This window comes from Falco naumanni, chromosome 1 (assembly GCF_017639655.2).
Source record: "Falco naumanni isolate bFalNau1 chromosome 1, bFalNau1.pat, whole genome shotgun sequence".
Lineage (NCBI taxonomy): Eukaryota > Metazoa > Chordata > Aves > Falconiformes > Falconidae > Falco > Falco naumanni.
Genome location: NC_054054.1, coordinates 123600341 through 123614028, shown reverse-complemented (window position 1 = coordinate 123614028; position 13688 = coordinate 123600341). Strand labels below are relative to the sequence as shown.

The 13688-nt window shown below is 47.6% G+C and overlaps 1 protein-coding gene across 1 annotated transcript in view; it reads left to right on the top strand.

The window, feature by feature from the left end:
* The first annotated feature begins 7746 nt into the window (after positions 1–7746).
* Positions 7747–13688, top strand: part of CACNG4 (calcium voltage-gated channel auxiliary subunit gamma 4) — a 43483-nt gene continuing 37541 nt past the window's right edge. Inside the window, exon 1 of the mRNA XM_040582013.1 lies at positions 7747–8062. Within this exon, the coding sequence (XP_040437947.1) occupies positions 7840–8062 (223 nt within the window). The 5' untranslated portion in view covers positions 7747–7839. The remainder of the gene's footprint in view (positions 8063–13688) is intronic.

Sequence of the window (13688 nt, the reverse complement as noted above, 5' to 3'; positions counted from 1 at the left end):
GGAGCTCAGGGGCTGGAAGCAGGTGGGTTTGCCCACTCCACCGTGGGGACGGGGCTCTGCTGCTCCTCAGATAACGCCTAGTTGCTCTTGTACCTCCCAAACTGATAAGTGGTCAGATCCTGGGATAAGGGAGGCATTCCTGGGCTCCTCCCAGCCTCAGCGCACCCCATCCATCCCGGCAGGGGTGCTGGTGGCACCGGTGCTGCCGCCTCAGCGCGAGGACCCCAAAGGATGCAAAGTTCCCACTAGGCAACCCAGAATCTTGCTGATCTCTTCCGTGTTCTTCTAATTATCCTTTTGAGGAGAGTTTCTTGGTGGGTGAACAGAGAAGGACATGCTGGTTTGTGATCTGCTTATTCTTTTGAGGTGTTTCTGACTTATTTTTTGATAATGTCACATATAAGGGGGGTTGAGGTTTTCCTTTCACATTACTTTAGATTTGGTTCATGTTTACAGTAGACTGCCTGCTCTAGAAAAAGCTGTTTTACAAAATTTTCTGCATTTACAGTTTACTGCTAAATGTCTGTTGGAGAGGTCTTTCCCCGCCCTGCCCCCCCCCCAAAAAAAAAAAAAAAAAATCCACCCCACCATGAGAGAAGCATTTAAGCACATCTGGTAACACCTGCAGGTTGTGCTTAATCACAGTGTTGAGTGCAGAAACTTCAGCTTAAACTGTACCAAGTTCAATTTTATACGTGACATTAGCAGGAGGTAAAGCGTTACTGGTCCTGCCAGTCTTTCCTCTGGAGCTCTGCGTTCCATCAGGGTCACCACTGGGTGTTTTTGGAAAAAGATGGGGAGGACAGGAGACCCTTGGGACCTTATGCTGATTAAAGATACTGTCTTTGTCCAGAGGAGCTGATGGTTCAGCCATGGGGTAGGTGTTCCCTGAATAAGGAAGCGTGCCGTGATCTGGCCTTGAGCAGACAGGCACCGTTTGAGGTGTGAAGAGAGATAAAAATCAATAAATACACCATTTACCATTTCCTCAGCCCAAACAAAATACTTCATTGAAACATCAGTGTAGCCTTAAAAAGCGATGGCAGAAATTACGTTTCCGCTGCCATGGGTATGGCAAGGCTTTATGGCGTCCTGCTGGCCGTATTTACAGCTCATTTAAAACACTATGTCAGGGTGTTTTGTTTTGTTTGCTACTGCTTTTCTTCTCCTTCTCACTGCTGCTATCACAGAGGAGTCTGTGGGAAGGGGTTTCTGCCACTCCATGCACAGTTGCTAAATGGGGAAGAGGTGCCTGGACTCTCTCAGCACTTATTCCAGCTCAGTCGGGGAATTGGGAATGGGTTTACAGTTCTGCTCTTCTCAGCAAAACACCCCCCTGGGTTTCCCTGTTTCTCACCTACTGTCTCCCCATGCTTGCTGATCTCTCTATCCGAAAAAACTAATTGCACTGAAAGCGGAGAAGAGCAACAAAACGAGGAGTCCTTGACAGAGACTGGCTTAAAGCTTTTCCATTTAGGTAATCTCAGACCAGTAGAGGCAGGAGTCTCCCAGTAAAGCTTTGATTACCTGGTTCAGTACCCATCTCCTAAGCATGATTCTATGGAAAAACAGCTCTTCAGACCCATAAATGTTACAAACATCTGATCAAGAGTGTGGTTTTGGTAACCTGTGCTCAGCACCAGAGGCTGCAGTCCCAGCTCCCGCAGGATTTCCCGGTGTCTTCTGTCGAAATAAAGGAATGAGAGCACAGGGAAGATCAGATCAGCCTTGTTCTGGCTGATTGTTCTGTCACTGACTCCTCAGAAGTAATGACTAGCTTTAATTTTACCTTCCATTTCCTTTTTTAGTAGGCTGAGTGTTTATAAAACTTTTTGAAGGGAGCTGCCGGGGTGTCCTCCTGAAAGACCGTCTCTCTGGTGCATAATCAGCTGAAATTCTAATGAGAAAATCCTTTCACTGGGCAACGGCTTTCCTACTCAAATGCTGCATTATCAGCTCGAAATTATTCAGACAGATCTGAGGAATTTACGTTAGGCAGCTTAGGAGATGAATTCAGTGCAGCAAGTTATCGTGATTGATTTAAGTATTTAAGACTTATCCCAAAAACCTGTTTCACTCAATCCACCTCCTAACACGTTCCCATTGAAGCTCTTCCTTTCAGGTTATGATGCAATCTGAGTGCAGCGAGCAATTTCCCCATGGCTGGCCAGGGGTAACTCTCCTCCATCCCCCGGGTGCGTGGGTGATGGGGGGGTTTCAAAGGCCAGGTGCCTCCCGACAGATTGCATTTTACACTTCATGTGACTCCAGCAAGCCTCGCCGCGCCGCCCTGCTACAGCACCTTCTCCCTTAGGCCTGAGAAGGAACGCTTGTTTGAAAGAGGATTTATATTTTTGTTTACAAAAAGGACATCTAAGAGGCTAATTTTGCTTTGTTTGTGGAGCGATTAGGCACCAGTGCTCAGGAGCCCTGGCAGCGATGGGCAGGATGCGCGCAGCCACACACGGGCTTGGAGAGAGCCCTTGGAAGCACCATCCATCACGGTGTCATCTGAGTCCATGTTTCATCTTTGAGTCTGTCTGAAGTCGGCGTGCACTTGTGTGGGGTAGCTGCCTCTGTGTTTGTAGAGCATAAAGAGCCTGCTGCTGGGCTGTTTACAAGTGCCTCGTTATTTCTTAGCACTGATTGATAATTGGTGGAATGAGAAAAACACACAGGCATTTTTTTTTCCCTTTCCCCACCTCTTCTCCTCATACCATATTCCCAAGGAGAATCTGTATTTCCCTCGGGATGCTGCCCTGAGAGCGAAGGCAGCTCGTTCCGGCAGCGCCCTGCCTGGATCCACCCTCGGTGGCAACAGCCCGTGCGTTTCGCCACCATCACACAGATGTGTGTTTTCACTGCACTCCTGCGCTAAAACCTTCCCGTAGCATCTGGTCAGGATACTGCCTCTCTAAATCCTTTGAAACATGATGCATAATCAAGGTTCTAGTCCTATTACCCCGTGTTCTTCCTCCCACTCCCTTTTTAACACTTTAAATCCACGAGTAACCCCCGCTCATGTTTTTAACTCGTACTCCGGATAATCTTTAACGTGGCATTTACCACTGCGATGAATTTCCCAGCTCTTAAGACATGGACAAGAGGTGGGACTGGAGAGATGAAATAGCATGACAGGTAACAGGCACAGTGAACTTTAGATCTGTGAGAAGTGTGCGATATTAGTTCATTCTGTAGCTGAATGTGAACACTTTTGATATTTAATATCTTACAGGGAGGGATGAGTATTTGAAGGACAAGCATTCATAATTTGCTTTGACATTTGACATGATCAAGCAAGTAAAGGAATAATACTCCGTTTCTCCATTGTCAAAAAGATAATGAGTTTCATAACTATTGGTATTATGGGAAAAATACAGCCTATGTAGTGTGAAATGTGCGAGAGCCACTATATATTCTTCTATAAATTGTGTATATCATGTTCTTTTGATGGCCCTATTCAAACACAGCATGCCTATCCTTTTTAATTTTCTGGTTTGCTGTGCAAGTCTCTTTTTTTTCTTAGAATGAAAAAAGTTTTCTTCAAATTATTTATAGAAAGAGCAGTGCTGTCATCGAGTCTGTCTCATCATATCATTCTTGGGTATCAATTTCTAGGCTCAGACAACAAACCATAGCAGCCACTTTTCCAACAGCAGCATCTGGCTTCCTGGCAAACTCAAAATGCAGTTATCTGGAAAGCTTCAGAGTTGCTTCTGAGCACATTTTATTTATTAGAAAGCAGTTGTGTTGTTTTGCTTCCCATGACTAAGCCAAAGAATATTTAATATATTAAAAAGAATAATAGAACTGAGGCCAAGCTGTTGTCCCTCAAGTGGCAAGAGAATGACAATATTTTTCCTTTAAAGATGACTGTTTCTTCAGCTCTGAAGGACAAGCAAACTATTCATGCTGACTCCAGATGATCTTTTATAGGACTAAACCAGAAACTCAGCCTTATAACTCCTCGAGCAAAATTCAAGCTCACCTTTTTTTAGACTCAGTTGAAATGCGATGGTGACTTCTCTGCCAGCCTTCCCTTGCTGGAGGAAGAAGACTCTCCACACAGAGTGGGGTCTTCAGAGGTGAGAGACTCTATGTCCTTGCAATATATGATGAACGATAACAGAAGAAATGTGGGGGTTGGGAGGTCAGGTACCGTACCAGCCCTCAGCAGAAGTGAATTCAGCCTTTGTTTTGCCACAGAATTTATGAGCTTGGCAGGTCATTCGGATCCAGCTCTGCAAAGGTCTCCCCATGTAGTTCAGTAGGGACCGCGCCGATCTGCAAGATCTCATCAAAGTTGTATGAAGATACAGGTCCAGGAACAACTTTGATATTACTCCTTTTTAAATATACCTGTGACATAACTGATACCTTCTGCCACATCCCGTGTTCTTGCAAGGTTCTTTGCTCAGGCTGGAGATCTTCGTGCTTGCGAAGCCCTGCTGCTAATCTGGTGAGTTGAATCGAATCCCAGCACTGCCCTGTCTATAAAAGGACATTATCTGACACGGTACAAAATGCATCAAATGTTTTTTCCAGTCCTTCATATGTAGCATAATCTGAAGGAAATTAATAAGGATTATTTTTTTTCCTAATATCAGCATTGAGTTAGATAAGAAAGATATCAAGACCCATAAGAGATGACAGTAGTCAATTATATAGATGTTATTGGATTTAGGACATACCTAGATGCTAAAATTCATTCTCACATGTGTAGAGCTAAAAGATGAGAAAGGACAAGGGAGGATGAAATATTTGTTCCAGGCTTTGACAATGGTTAGACTGTACCTACATCAAAAGCTTTATTTAATTGATGTGATTATTTTCATTCTGAGAAAGAATTCTCTTGAGCTTTTCCTGAGCAATTTCTAAGTTTCTTTTAGTGAAATTCTAGTGTTATTTTTCTAGATGATACATTAAAAAAAAAAAAAAGCCTATTCTATTAAAGCCAATGTGTTTGACTCTTAGCAGCAGAAGCAGTAATGCTAAATGGTAACACCTTGCAGTTTTCCTCTGATACCAGCGGTGTCTCTGGGCCAGGATTTTATCAGTGACAGCTCTCACTGAATTCAGTTAAGCCGAAGTTTCATCTCCAAAGTCACTGTTATTCAGTTCAGAAATAAAATGATCATGCATGGGATTTCATTTAAAGCTTTGAACAGCAACACCAAAGAACCAAAACAATTCTGTTTCAAGTTTCTGTTGTGTAAAAGGTATTTCTGGATTTGGACACTCGCCCTTGCACGGTGTCAGCTGGGGCAGGGGGCTTTGCAGCAAGGAGATGCTGTGGGGCTTTCTCTTCTCGTTGCCGTGGGCTTCTGCCTCTGGTCTAAGTGTGGAACAATTAGGTCTTAATTCTGATTGAGGATGGAGGATGCTACTGTAGCACAAAGCGCCCTGCCAAGGCCGCTTTACTGCCACCTTCAATGGCAGTATTGTAAGGCTGTATCATAAGCAAAGCCTGCAAATCAAAGGTTACACGATGGGCAACCTTTACTACATATAGTGGGTCAGATAGCTTTCGCATTTAAGAGAAGACTACATGCTTTTTTGCTGTTGAAGAGTGTAAGCACTTTTGCCTTCCTTCCGCCACGAATGGAGATTATTCAATGGTTGGATTTAATGAATTCAAAATCCTTAGAAAATCACTAGAGCCAGACATCAATGTAAAATACTCCACCAGCTTTCAGTAGTGGAATATAATATTAGCTCTCCCACAATCTACTTCATGCATTTCAAAAGAATAGGGAACATTTTTAAACTAAAGAAGATAGCTTGGACAGAAAATGATTGCCTTGGATGCTTCTCTGTAACCCTTTAGGAGCCTGAGTTATTTCTCACAGGGTGGCAGAAACAGAAACAGACATTTTCTTTGCCAAAATGCAGAGGGAGGAAAAGGAGTAAGAGGTTTTATTACAAATTTTGTTAACGGGCTGTTACCTTGCACAATGGACAGGACTGTGTTGGGAGGGTGGCCACAGGGCTGGTGGCTGTGAGCCCGTGGAGAACCCTGCAGCTGTGTGCTCCCTCTCAGCTGGTGGAGGGTGCTGAGAACCCCTCACACCAAGCACCGTTCATCCTGTCTCCTGGCTGGCCTGGGAGCACTGAGGAGGCTGTTCCTGTGCCGAGCAGGATCCCTGCCCCGGTTACAGCCCACCCAGCCCTTCCCCTGCTCCTCACTGCGGAGAGCGCCAGCCGTAAGCAGCTCTCTCGGGCAATGGGCTAATACAAATAAATAATATTAATTAAGGCTCGATTGGTTTAAAAAGCTATGGAAATAGCTTCCCTCCTGCTGTTTCAGTATCTCATTTTCCCATTCTGTGCAAACCCCCAAAGCCCAGAGGTACAAACATATATTTTAAATGAGAAGTTTGTTGAACCTCATTAAACTTAAATGCTCGATCCAGTTTTTCTGAACGAGGCTTTGCTCTGCTTTTGAGTTTACCTGACTTCATTCTTCCATCCCTAATGGAAACATTCATTTTAGAAGGTGATTTTGCAAAGGCACTGATAGACCTGCAAACTACGGCTGAAAAGAAAAGCGTAATTTACGTGCTTAGACCAAGCACCCTAACTTTGGAGCTCTGCTATGCTTATAGGCTTCATGGCTGAGCAATTTGCCAAGTTCTCTGTGAAATAAAGACAGGCTTTTAATTCCTATTTGCTTTTTGCTTTCCCAGATTTTATGAAAAGGACGAGCAGCTGAAAAGCATCTCTGCGTTGGTATGCCGAGCAGCGGAGTCACACAAGCACCTGCAGCCATCCACGCACAGCTTGGGAAGAGCGCTGTATTTCTCGAGGTTTGTAGCTCTTGTCCTCCCACTCCCTAATTCATATACATAAAACTGGTGTGCTGCCACGCTCCCTCCGCACAAACGCATTAGCTGATCGGGAAGGCTTCCCATTCATCTGCCTTGTCACCGGGATGAGGTGGAGGCAGGACTTGTCAACTCGCAGGGCTGAGAGTCAGGGCTGGAAGGCAGGCTAACACGATAAAAAATGGTGTGGGTATTTCTCCCCTTGGTTTTCCCAAGGGAAAATACTTTCAGGTGCTGGATTCTCCCCATCCCCTTCCAAACAGGAGAAAACCAGCAACTCAAAACACCTGCCCACAACCTCCTGGTGTAAGTAACGGCAGAGCAAGGTGGACGGAGGGAATCGGGGCTAAACCCCCAGTTTCTCTGCCACAGCTCTCGGACAATGTGGGGGATCCCCCTGGCATCCCACCACCGGGGCCCCGCAGGGTTTGCACCATTGCTACGGTGGTTCCTGTGCAGCAGCAGGAGGGGGGGCACAGCCCACCCCAGGGGCAGCACCGTGGGTGCGGAGCTTCGCACCCATGAGGGGGGCAACCCCCTCCGCATCCCCGGACAGCTCTTGGCCGCGATCGCTCCCGCTCACACCTTCATCCCCCGTCCAGCTGCCGCTTCACGGCGCCCACCGGCAGCCGAGGAACACGGCGGTGCTGGGGCCCCGCGGCCGGGCTCTGCCCAGCGGGGTCGGGGCGGCTCAGCCCCACTGGGCTCCGCGGTCGGGGTCGGGGCGGCTCAGCACCGGCGGGGCGGCGGGCCGGGGGTCCGGGCGGCTCAGCCCCGCCAGGGTCCGCGGCCGGGCGGCCCCTCCCTCCGGCGGCCGGGGCGGGGCGCGGCTGGCGGCGGAGCCCGGCCCCGCGGCGGCGGCGAGCGGCGAGCAGCCCCCCGCCCCCCCCCGCCGCGGCCCCGCCGCCGCCTCCGCCCCCCGCCCCGTGACTCGGCTGCCTCCCGCGGGCGGCGGCGGCGGCTGCCGGGCGGTGTCGTGCGGCCCCCCGCGCCCGTGCGGGGACTATGAAGCACCATGGTGTGGTGTGACCGTGGCGTCCAGATGCTGCTGACCACGGTGGGCGCCTTCGCCGCCTTCAGCCTCATGGCCATCGCCATCGGCACCGACTACTGGCTCTACTCCAGCGCCCACATCTGCAACGGCACCAACATCACGGCGGACGAGGCGCAGGGGCCGCCGCGGCGGGCGCGGGGCGATCTCACGCACTCGGGGCTCTGGAGGATCTGCTGCCTCGAAGGTACCGGGGTGCTGCGCCGGGCCGGGCGGCGGGGGGGGGGGGGGGGCGGCTGCGCGCCCGGGTCCGCCGGGCAGAGCCCAGCCGGAGCCGGAGCCGCGCCGCTGCCTCGGACACGGCCGAGGAGGAGGATGGCGTTACCCTGGCAACCGGCATCTCCGAGATTGCCATGGGAACCGAGCGGCGGGATGCGGAGCTCTGCCCGGGGGAGCGACCTCGCTCCGCCGCCCCCCCCCCCCTCCCGCCCCGGGGGCTTCAGGGCTTTGGGGAGCTCCCGACGGGTGCGGGGCGCTGGGGGGCTTTGGGGCGCGCAGGGCTGGGGCCGGGACCCCGCGGGGCTTTGGCCTCGGGGCTCCGCCGCGGCTGTGGGGCGGGACAGCGGGGACCCGAGCTCCCGTCTCCGCTCGGACAGAGGCACCGAGAACCGGTTCAAAGCGTCCTGGTGCTGGGCAGGTGCTTCGGTGCGGGCCGGGGGCTGCCGAACGCACCCCCAGGGCCAGGCTGGGTGACGGGGACAAAGCAAACGAGCCGTGTGGTGGCGGCAGGGGTGGGCGGCGGGGGGACAGCCCGCTCCCCGCAGGGGCCGAGCGTGTGGCTCCCTCGGACACGGAGTTGCAGGGACGGCGCGGCGGGAGCTCCCGGGACAAAGAAACACGCGGGTGTGCCGGGGTTTGGCGCAGCAGCTCGGGAAGCCCAGCTGGGGAACATCTGCCAGCCGCGCGTGGCGTGGGAGCGCGGCGCATCCCTAGGGAAGGGCCCGCGCGGCGGGTGGGCACCAGGGGTCCAGGGCCACGGGGGGCCCCTCACCCCCCTCCCCGAGCCCAGTGATGCTGGGTGCAAGGAGAGCGTGGAGGAGTGCCGGGGACCCCTGCCCAGCCGCTTTGTGGCTCGGGGCGGGAGGGGGACGCCGGAGTCTTTCTCCCCCCCCCCCTCCGTGATGCGCTTGGCCCCACGCTGCAGTGCACCTAGTTCCATCAGCACAACTTAGCACGCGTGAACTTTGCAAACCTGGTGTTATGGTTTATTCTAACTGCCAGCCGGCTCAGCCCAGCCCAGCCGTGGCTCAGTCCACAGCTGTGTTCAGAGCGGTGCTTCTCCCCAGAAAAGGCTGTGCCATGGTAGAAGCACCTCGTCCTCGTGGCTGTTCTCATCTTCTTTCGCTAACGATTTCAGGCTACACCGTAATGTGGTTTTTCTCTTAAAATATCAGCTACCTAGCAATAGTATGCATACATAGAATAGCTGTAGGAGAAGGAAGTATTTTTGGACGGTAACGAGAGAAAGAATTACTGAAATGTGGAGGTTTACGGGTAATAATAATGCTTGGCTTTATGACTCCTAAAGGAAATCTGTCTGTATGGGCTTTTATGACACCTGGAAAATGAGGGCTTGGGTGTGAGAGCTCTGGAGTTTGCTTGAGAGATGCTGCGCATCCTCCGCTTCAACCGAATCTTGTGATCTTCACTGAGCTTGTTCTGGTGTCTTCAGTCTCTGTCTTCCACGGAAAATAAGTTTGTTTGTATCTTGCGGGAGTTGCTGAGCTTGCTCTGCTAGATCTGCTAGACCAGGCCTGTTGTCTCCGGGAGAAACCCCCGAGTTTCCCAAAGTCAGGATTTCTGTATGGGCTTCCAGGAATCTCATTCATAGAAATGTGCAGCTTTGAAACTGGTGGAACGTTTGCCTTGGTTTCAGCTGGGCTTAAGTCAGAACTTCATTTAAAAAAGGAGTAGTCGTTGGAGCCCTGAGCGATGGGCAGCACTGCAACTGCCCGGTGAGTTGGTGCACATGGTATGTGCAAGGGTATTTGCTGAAAAATCGCACCCAGCAGCTGTGTGCAAGTGAGCCTGGAATCCTCATCAGTTCAGGGCACAAAAAAGCGCTTCAGGAGCTCCATCTCTCCGACGGCAGTTGAGCTGTTCTGCTCAAAATTCAGATGCTCATAATCGAATTACGAAGTTACAGATTTTAAAGTTGTCAAATGTGTGCTAAGAGCGGACAATTTGAGAAAGCTGTCATCTGTTCACAGATATGAGGAACAGAGACTTCATTCTCTCCTACATTTTCAGTATGTTCTGTCTTTGTAAGATAAAATCTATAGACACATTAAATTATTCATGTTTTAAACCATATCGTGGGACTTTGATTTCCACATGGAAAGGCTCCTTTGTTTCATAAAATAATAAAACCATTTCTAGAAGCCGATTTAAAACAACACCCCCTTGATTGTTACAGAGCATCGCTCATTCAGAGTGGATGGGTCTTTTAGTAAAATCAACATAATAGTTGCAACTCAGAGGAGATGCATAGCAAGAAAATAATTTCAGTTCTAGATTTTCATGTGTGATTAAATGGTCTGGCTTCAAACCTATTTTCAGAACTCTTTTTGTGTTTTGGAGTAATAATTATAAAAACCTACTTAATTTATTTTAATGGCCTTAAGCACCATTTCCCTCTTATCTCAAAAAGACAAATCTAAAACACAAATGTACAAAAGCTGAAAATACCTTAAACAGCTTCTCCAATTGCTTTTGACATGAATAAAGCATTTCATTGAGTAAATTTCAGGTTGGCTGAAATTTTCCATTAAAATGTTTCTCAACTATATCCATAAAACAACCTGTACGATGGATTTTGAAGAAGCACCTGTTTAGTACCCCCAGTTCTAAGATTTCAAACAAAATTATTGAAATAGAATGGAAAAGAATAACCTCCTAATCAAATTATTAGGTGTTGCTCAATGGTTTCCTGTTTTTCTTCTTTGAGACAACGTATTTTACAACAAATTAGCATTGTGGTGATAACTGGAGTGATACAGTGTAGGGATCCAGCATATTATTGTTTTTTGGAGCTGCAGTTGTCTTGGGGATGAAATCATGCTTCAGTACTAGTAGTCGATACTACTATGGAGCTTAGTCACTCAAGAAGCAGCATTAATGATACATCAGTCAAACTCTTGCCTGTATAATCCTAATTTTGTTCTTTTAGCGTGTTTGTCAAAGGTGGAGGTAGGAGGCTCATTGAGTGAATTTTAAATAATAGCAGTATTTCTGTGTGTATTTTTAAAACTTATATCCAAGGTAATTGCCTTAGTTAAAAAACTGTTTAAAATAATTCTTGGTATGAATGTGTATGTAGCAGAAGTGGGTGCTGTTCAGCTGAGGCTCTGCGGTGAAATGGCCGTGAGGGTCCCTGGCAAAGCTGGGCTTTGGTTTTCTGGGGCCACGGCATCTACAATTACTGCCGTTTTGACAGCTCAAGTTAAACTGTCACTGGAGTACGAAGCTTCCAATGAAGCCCCCGTGCAGCCACCCACACCTCACGCCTGCACCCCAACCCACACATTATTAATAAGAGCAAATTGGCCCCATTTCACGTGGCTGCTGTTATGCCCCATGTCCACACTCAAGTTAGGGGAGTTGTCACAAGCTGTGACAAGCTGGTGCAGAGCAGAGTCTTGCGAACATAGCACGTGCTGTGTCTTAGGCATAATAATTTCATGGCCAAGCTAACCCGAGAAAGAGAGATGGAACCACCATAATTTTCCAGCATCCCCTACACCTATGATAAATGTACAGCACAACTATGTAAGCCTTACGCAGTCTTACTCACAAGGAGGATCTGCTGTTATAATATGTGCCTAGGGAAAAAAAAAAAAAAATTTAAAACCACCACTTTATCCACTGAAACTGCTTATCTTGGTGAACAATCGTGCTGAAGTTAATAGGACAGCTCACAATAGAGAGCTCTGCAGGCTCTGTGACATCAAGATATGAAATCAAGTAATGTACTTGTAATTTAAATTTATTCAAAGAGTATTTTATTAAACACTTCAGAATATGAATCTCTTTGAACCCATTATGTCTACTGCTTTTAGTATTCCCTGTTTGCCATTTACTTTTCAAGTGCTGCAATTGGTTATTTAATTCCCGAGGAACCACGTGTCCTTCCTGACTGGGCGGTTGGAACATTTACAATTGGGAGGAAGGATCAAGTAAATCATTTATTACTTGAAAACTTGCACAAATGCACATTTGCACAATTATTCGCAAGTCTTCCAGCTTGGATGAATGCGCACAAACATGGGAACTGCGGCACGCGCATGCACTGCTTCCATGGATACTCTTGAAAACAAAATAAAAATGCTTATACAAATGTTTGAGGCAAGCAAATAAAGGCAGGCTGCTCTCCATCAATACTGCAAATTCATGGCTCATCCAAGAAGAATGGATATTCTTTAGTATTCTCAAAGCAAAGCTATGAAGTCCTAGCACCAGCGCTATTTGTAGTAAACTAAATACAGTGCAGGCTTTATATTCAAATGCTATTGCCAAAGTTGTGTTTGTTGAAGAGCAAATGTTATAGGACTTTAATATCAGCCATGGCCTGCCTTGGAGGTTATATCCACAGGCACATTAAGAGGTGGTTGATCTTCTCAGTCTTTACACTTTACACTTACATGCACACGATGGAAGAAGGTAGCTGCGAATGGAGAACGCACACATGGGTGTCTCTGCTACAAGAAACTTACTGTGCTGTAGCCTGTTTCTAGAACAATATATATGCATTTTGTATGTGCGTTATAGGTCTTGAAGAGTGAACTTTTGTCTGTGAATCCTTCAAAGCCAATGTAAATGCGTTGAAGAAGGACTTTTCTGAGACTCAGCCCACATTTTCATTCTTTCTTTCCATACATCCTGCTCGTAGCATCTTGGTTTCCTTGGTAAAACACGTGCTGTTGAGAAAGAGCTATGCTGCAGTCGTTTTTAAAAGCAATTCTTAGAGCTCCGACATCACCTTTGCAACAGTGTTCGAAGCAGCGTAGTTTTGGCAGCAGCTGATGGAGTGATTTTTGACAGCCTTTTTAGGTTGATTTTTTTCAAGAGCATTCCATTTGCAAGAGAGAGTTTCTGAATTCGGAGCGATCTTTCGGGATGCAGAGTTCAGTCTCTTTGAATTATTGTCCATAGTATAACACATTTTAAAATGCTGAGAAATTTTTGTGCTGGAGGAACTGTCAGCAGAAGATGGGTTAAGGCATTATCTATTCTCAAATTAAAAAAAGCAGGGATCTCCTACGTGCACGTCTTTGAACATGTGTAACTGAGGTTCTCAAATGACCGTATCGATGTAACAAAACATCTATTCTTCCTGAGATGCTCTATGAAACAGGCATCCAAAGCTAATTGACTGAATATACGTTGCTTTAACAAATTAATTTGCTTTCTTGAACTCGATCTACTGTATAGCCAGTAGGGAGCTATCAGGCTACATGAAGGTTTTGGCTTTTTCTTGTTGGCTCTCAGCATGTCACATATCCCGATGCAAAACTTAGAACCCAAAGACTTTCTGTGCATTAGCAATACTCCCTGAAGGCTGCAAACCAATGAAAGCACATTTGTAATCCAGCTGTAAAGCTTCTTCATCTGTGCAAGATGTAATGTGGAGAATGTTAATCTTACCTAGGTTTCAGAAATGTTTTGTGAAGAGTCAAGGAAGCACTGGGTTATACAAATAGGATACTGGCGGCTGTGTTGTGCTGTAGTTACTTTTTTATTCTGTGTAGAATTATGCTGCATGTTGTAGGTGGTTGACAGATGGCATTTGTGGTAGTATCTCTCAGAGGCATAGT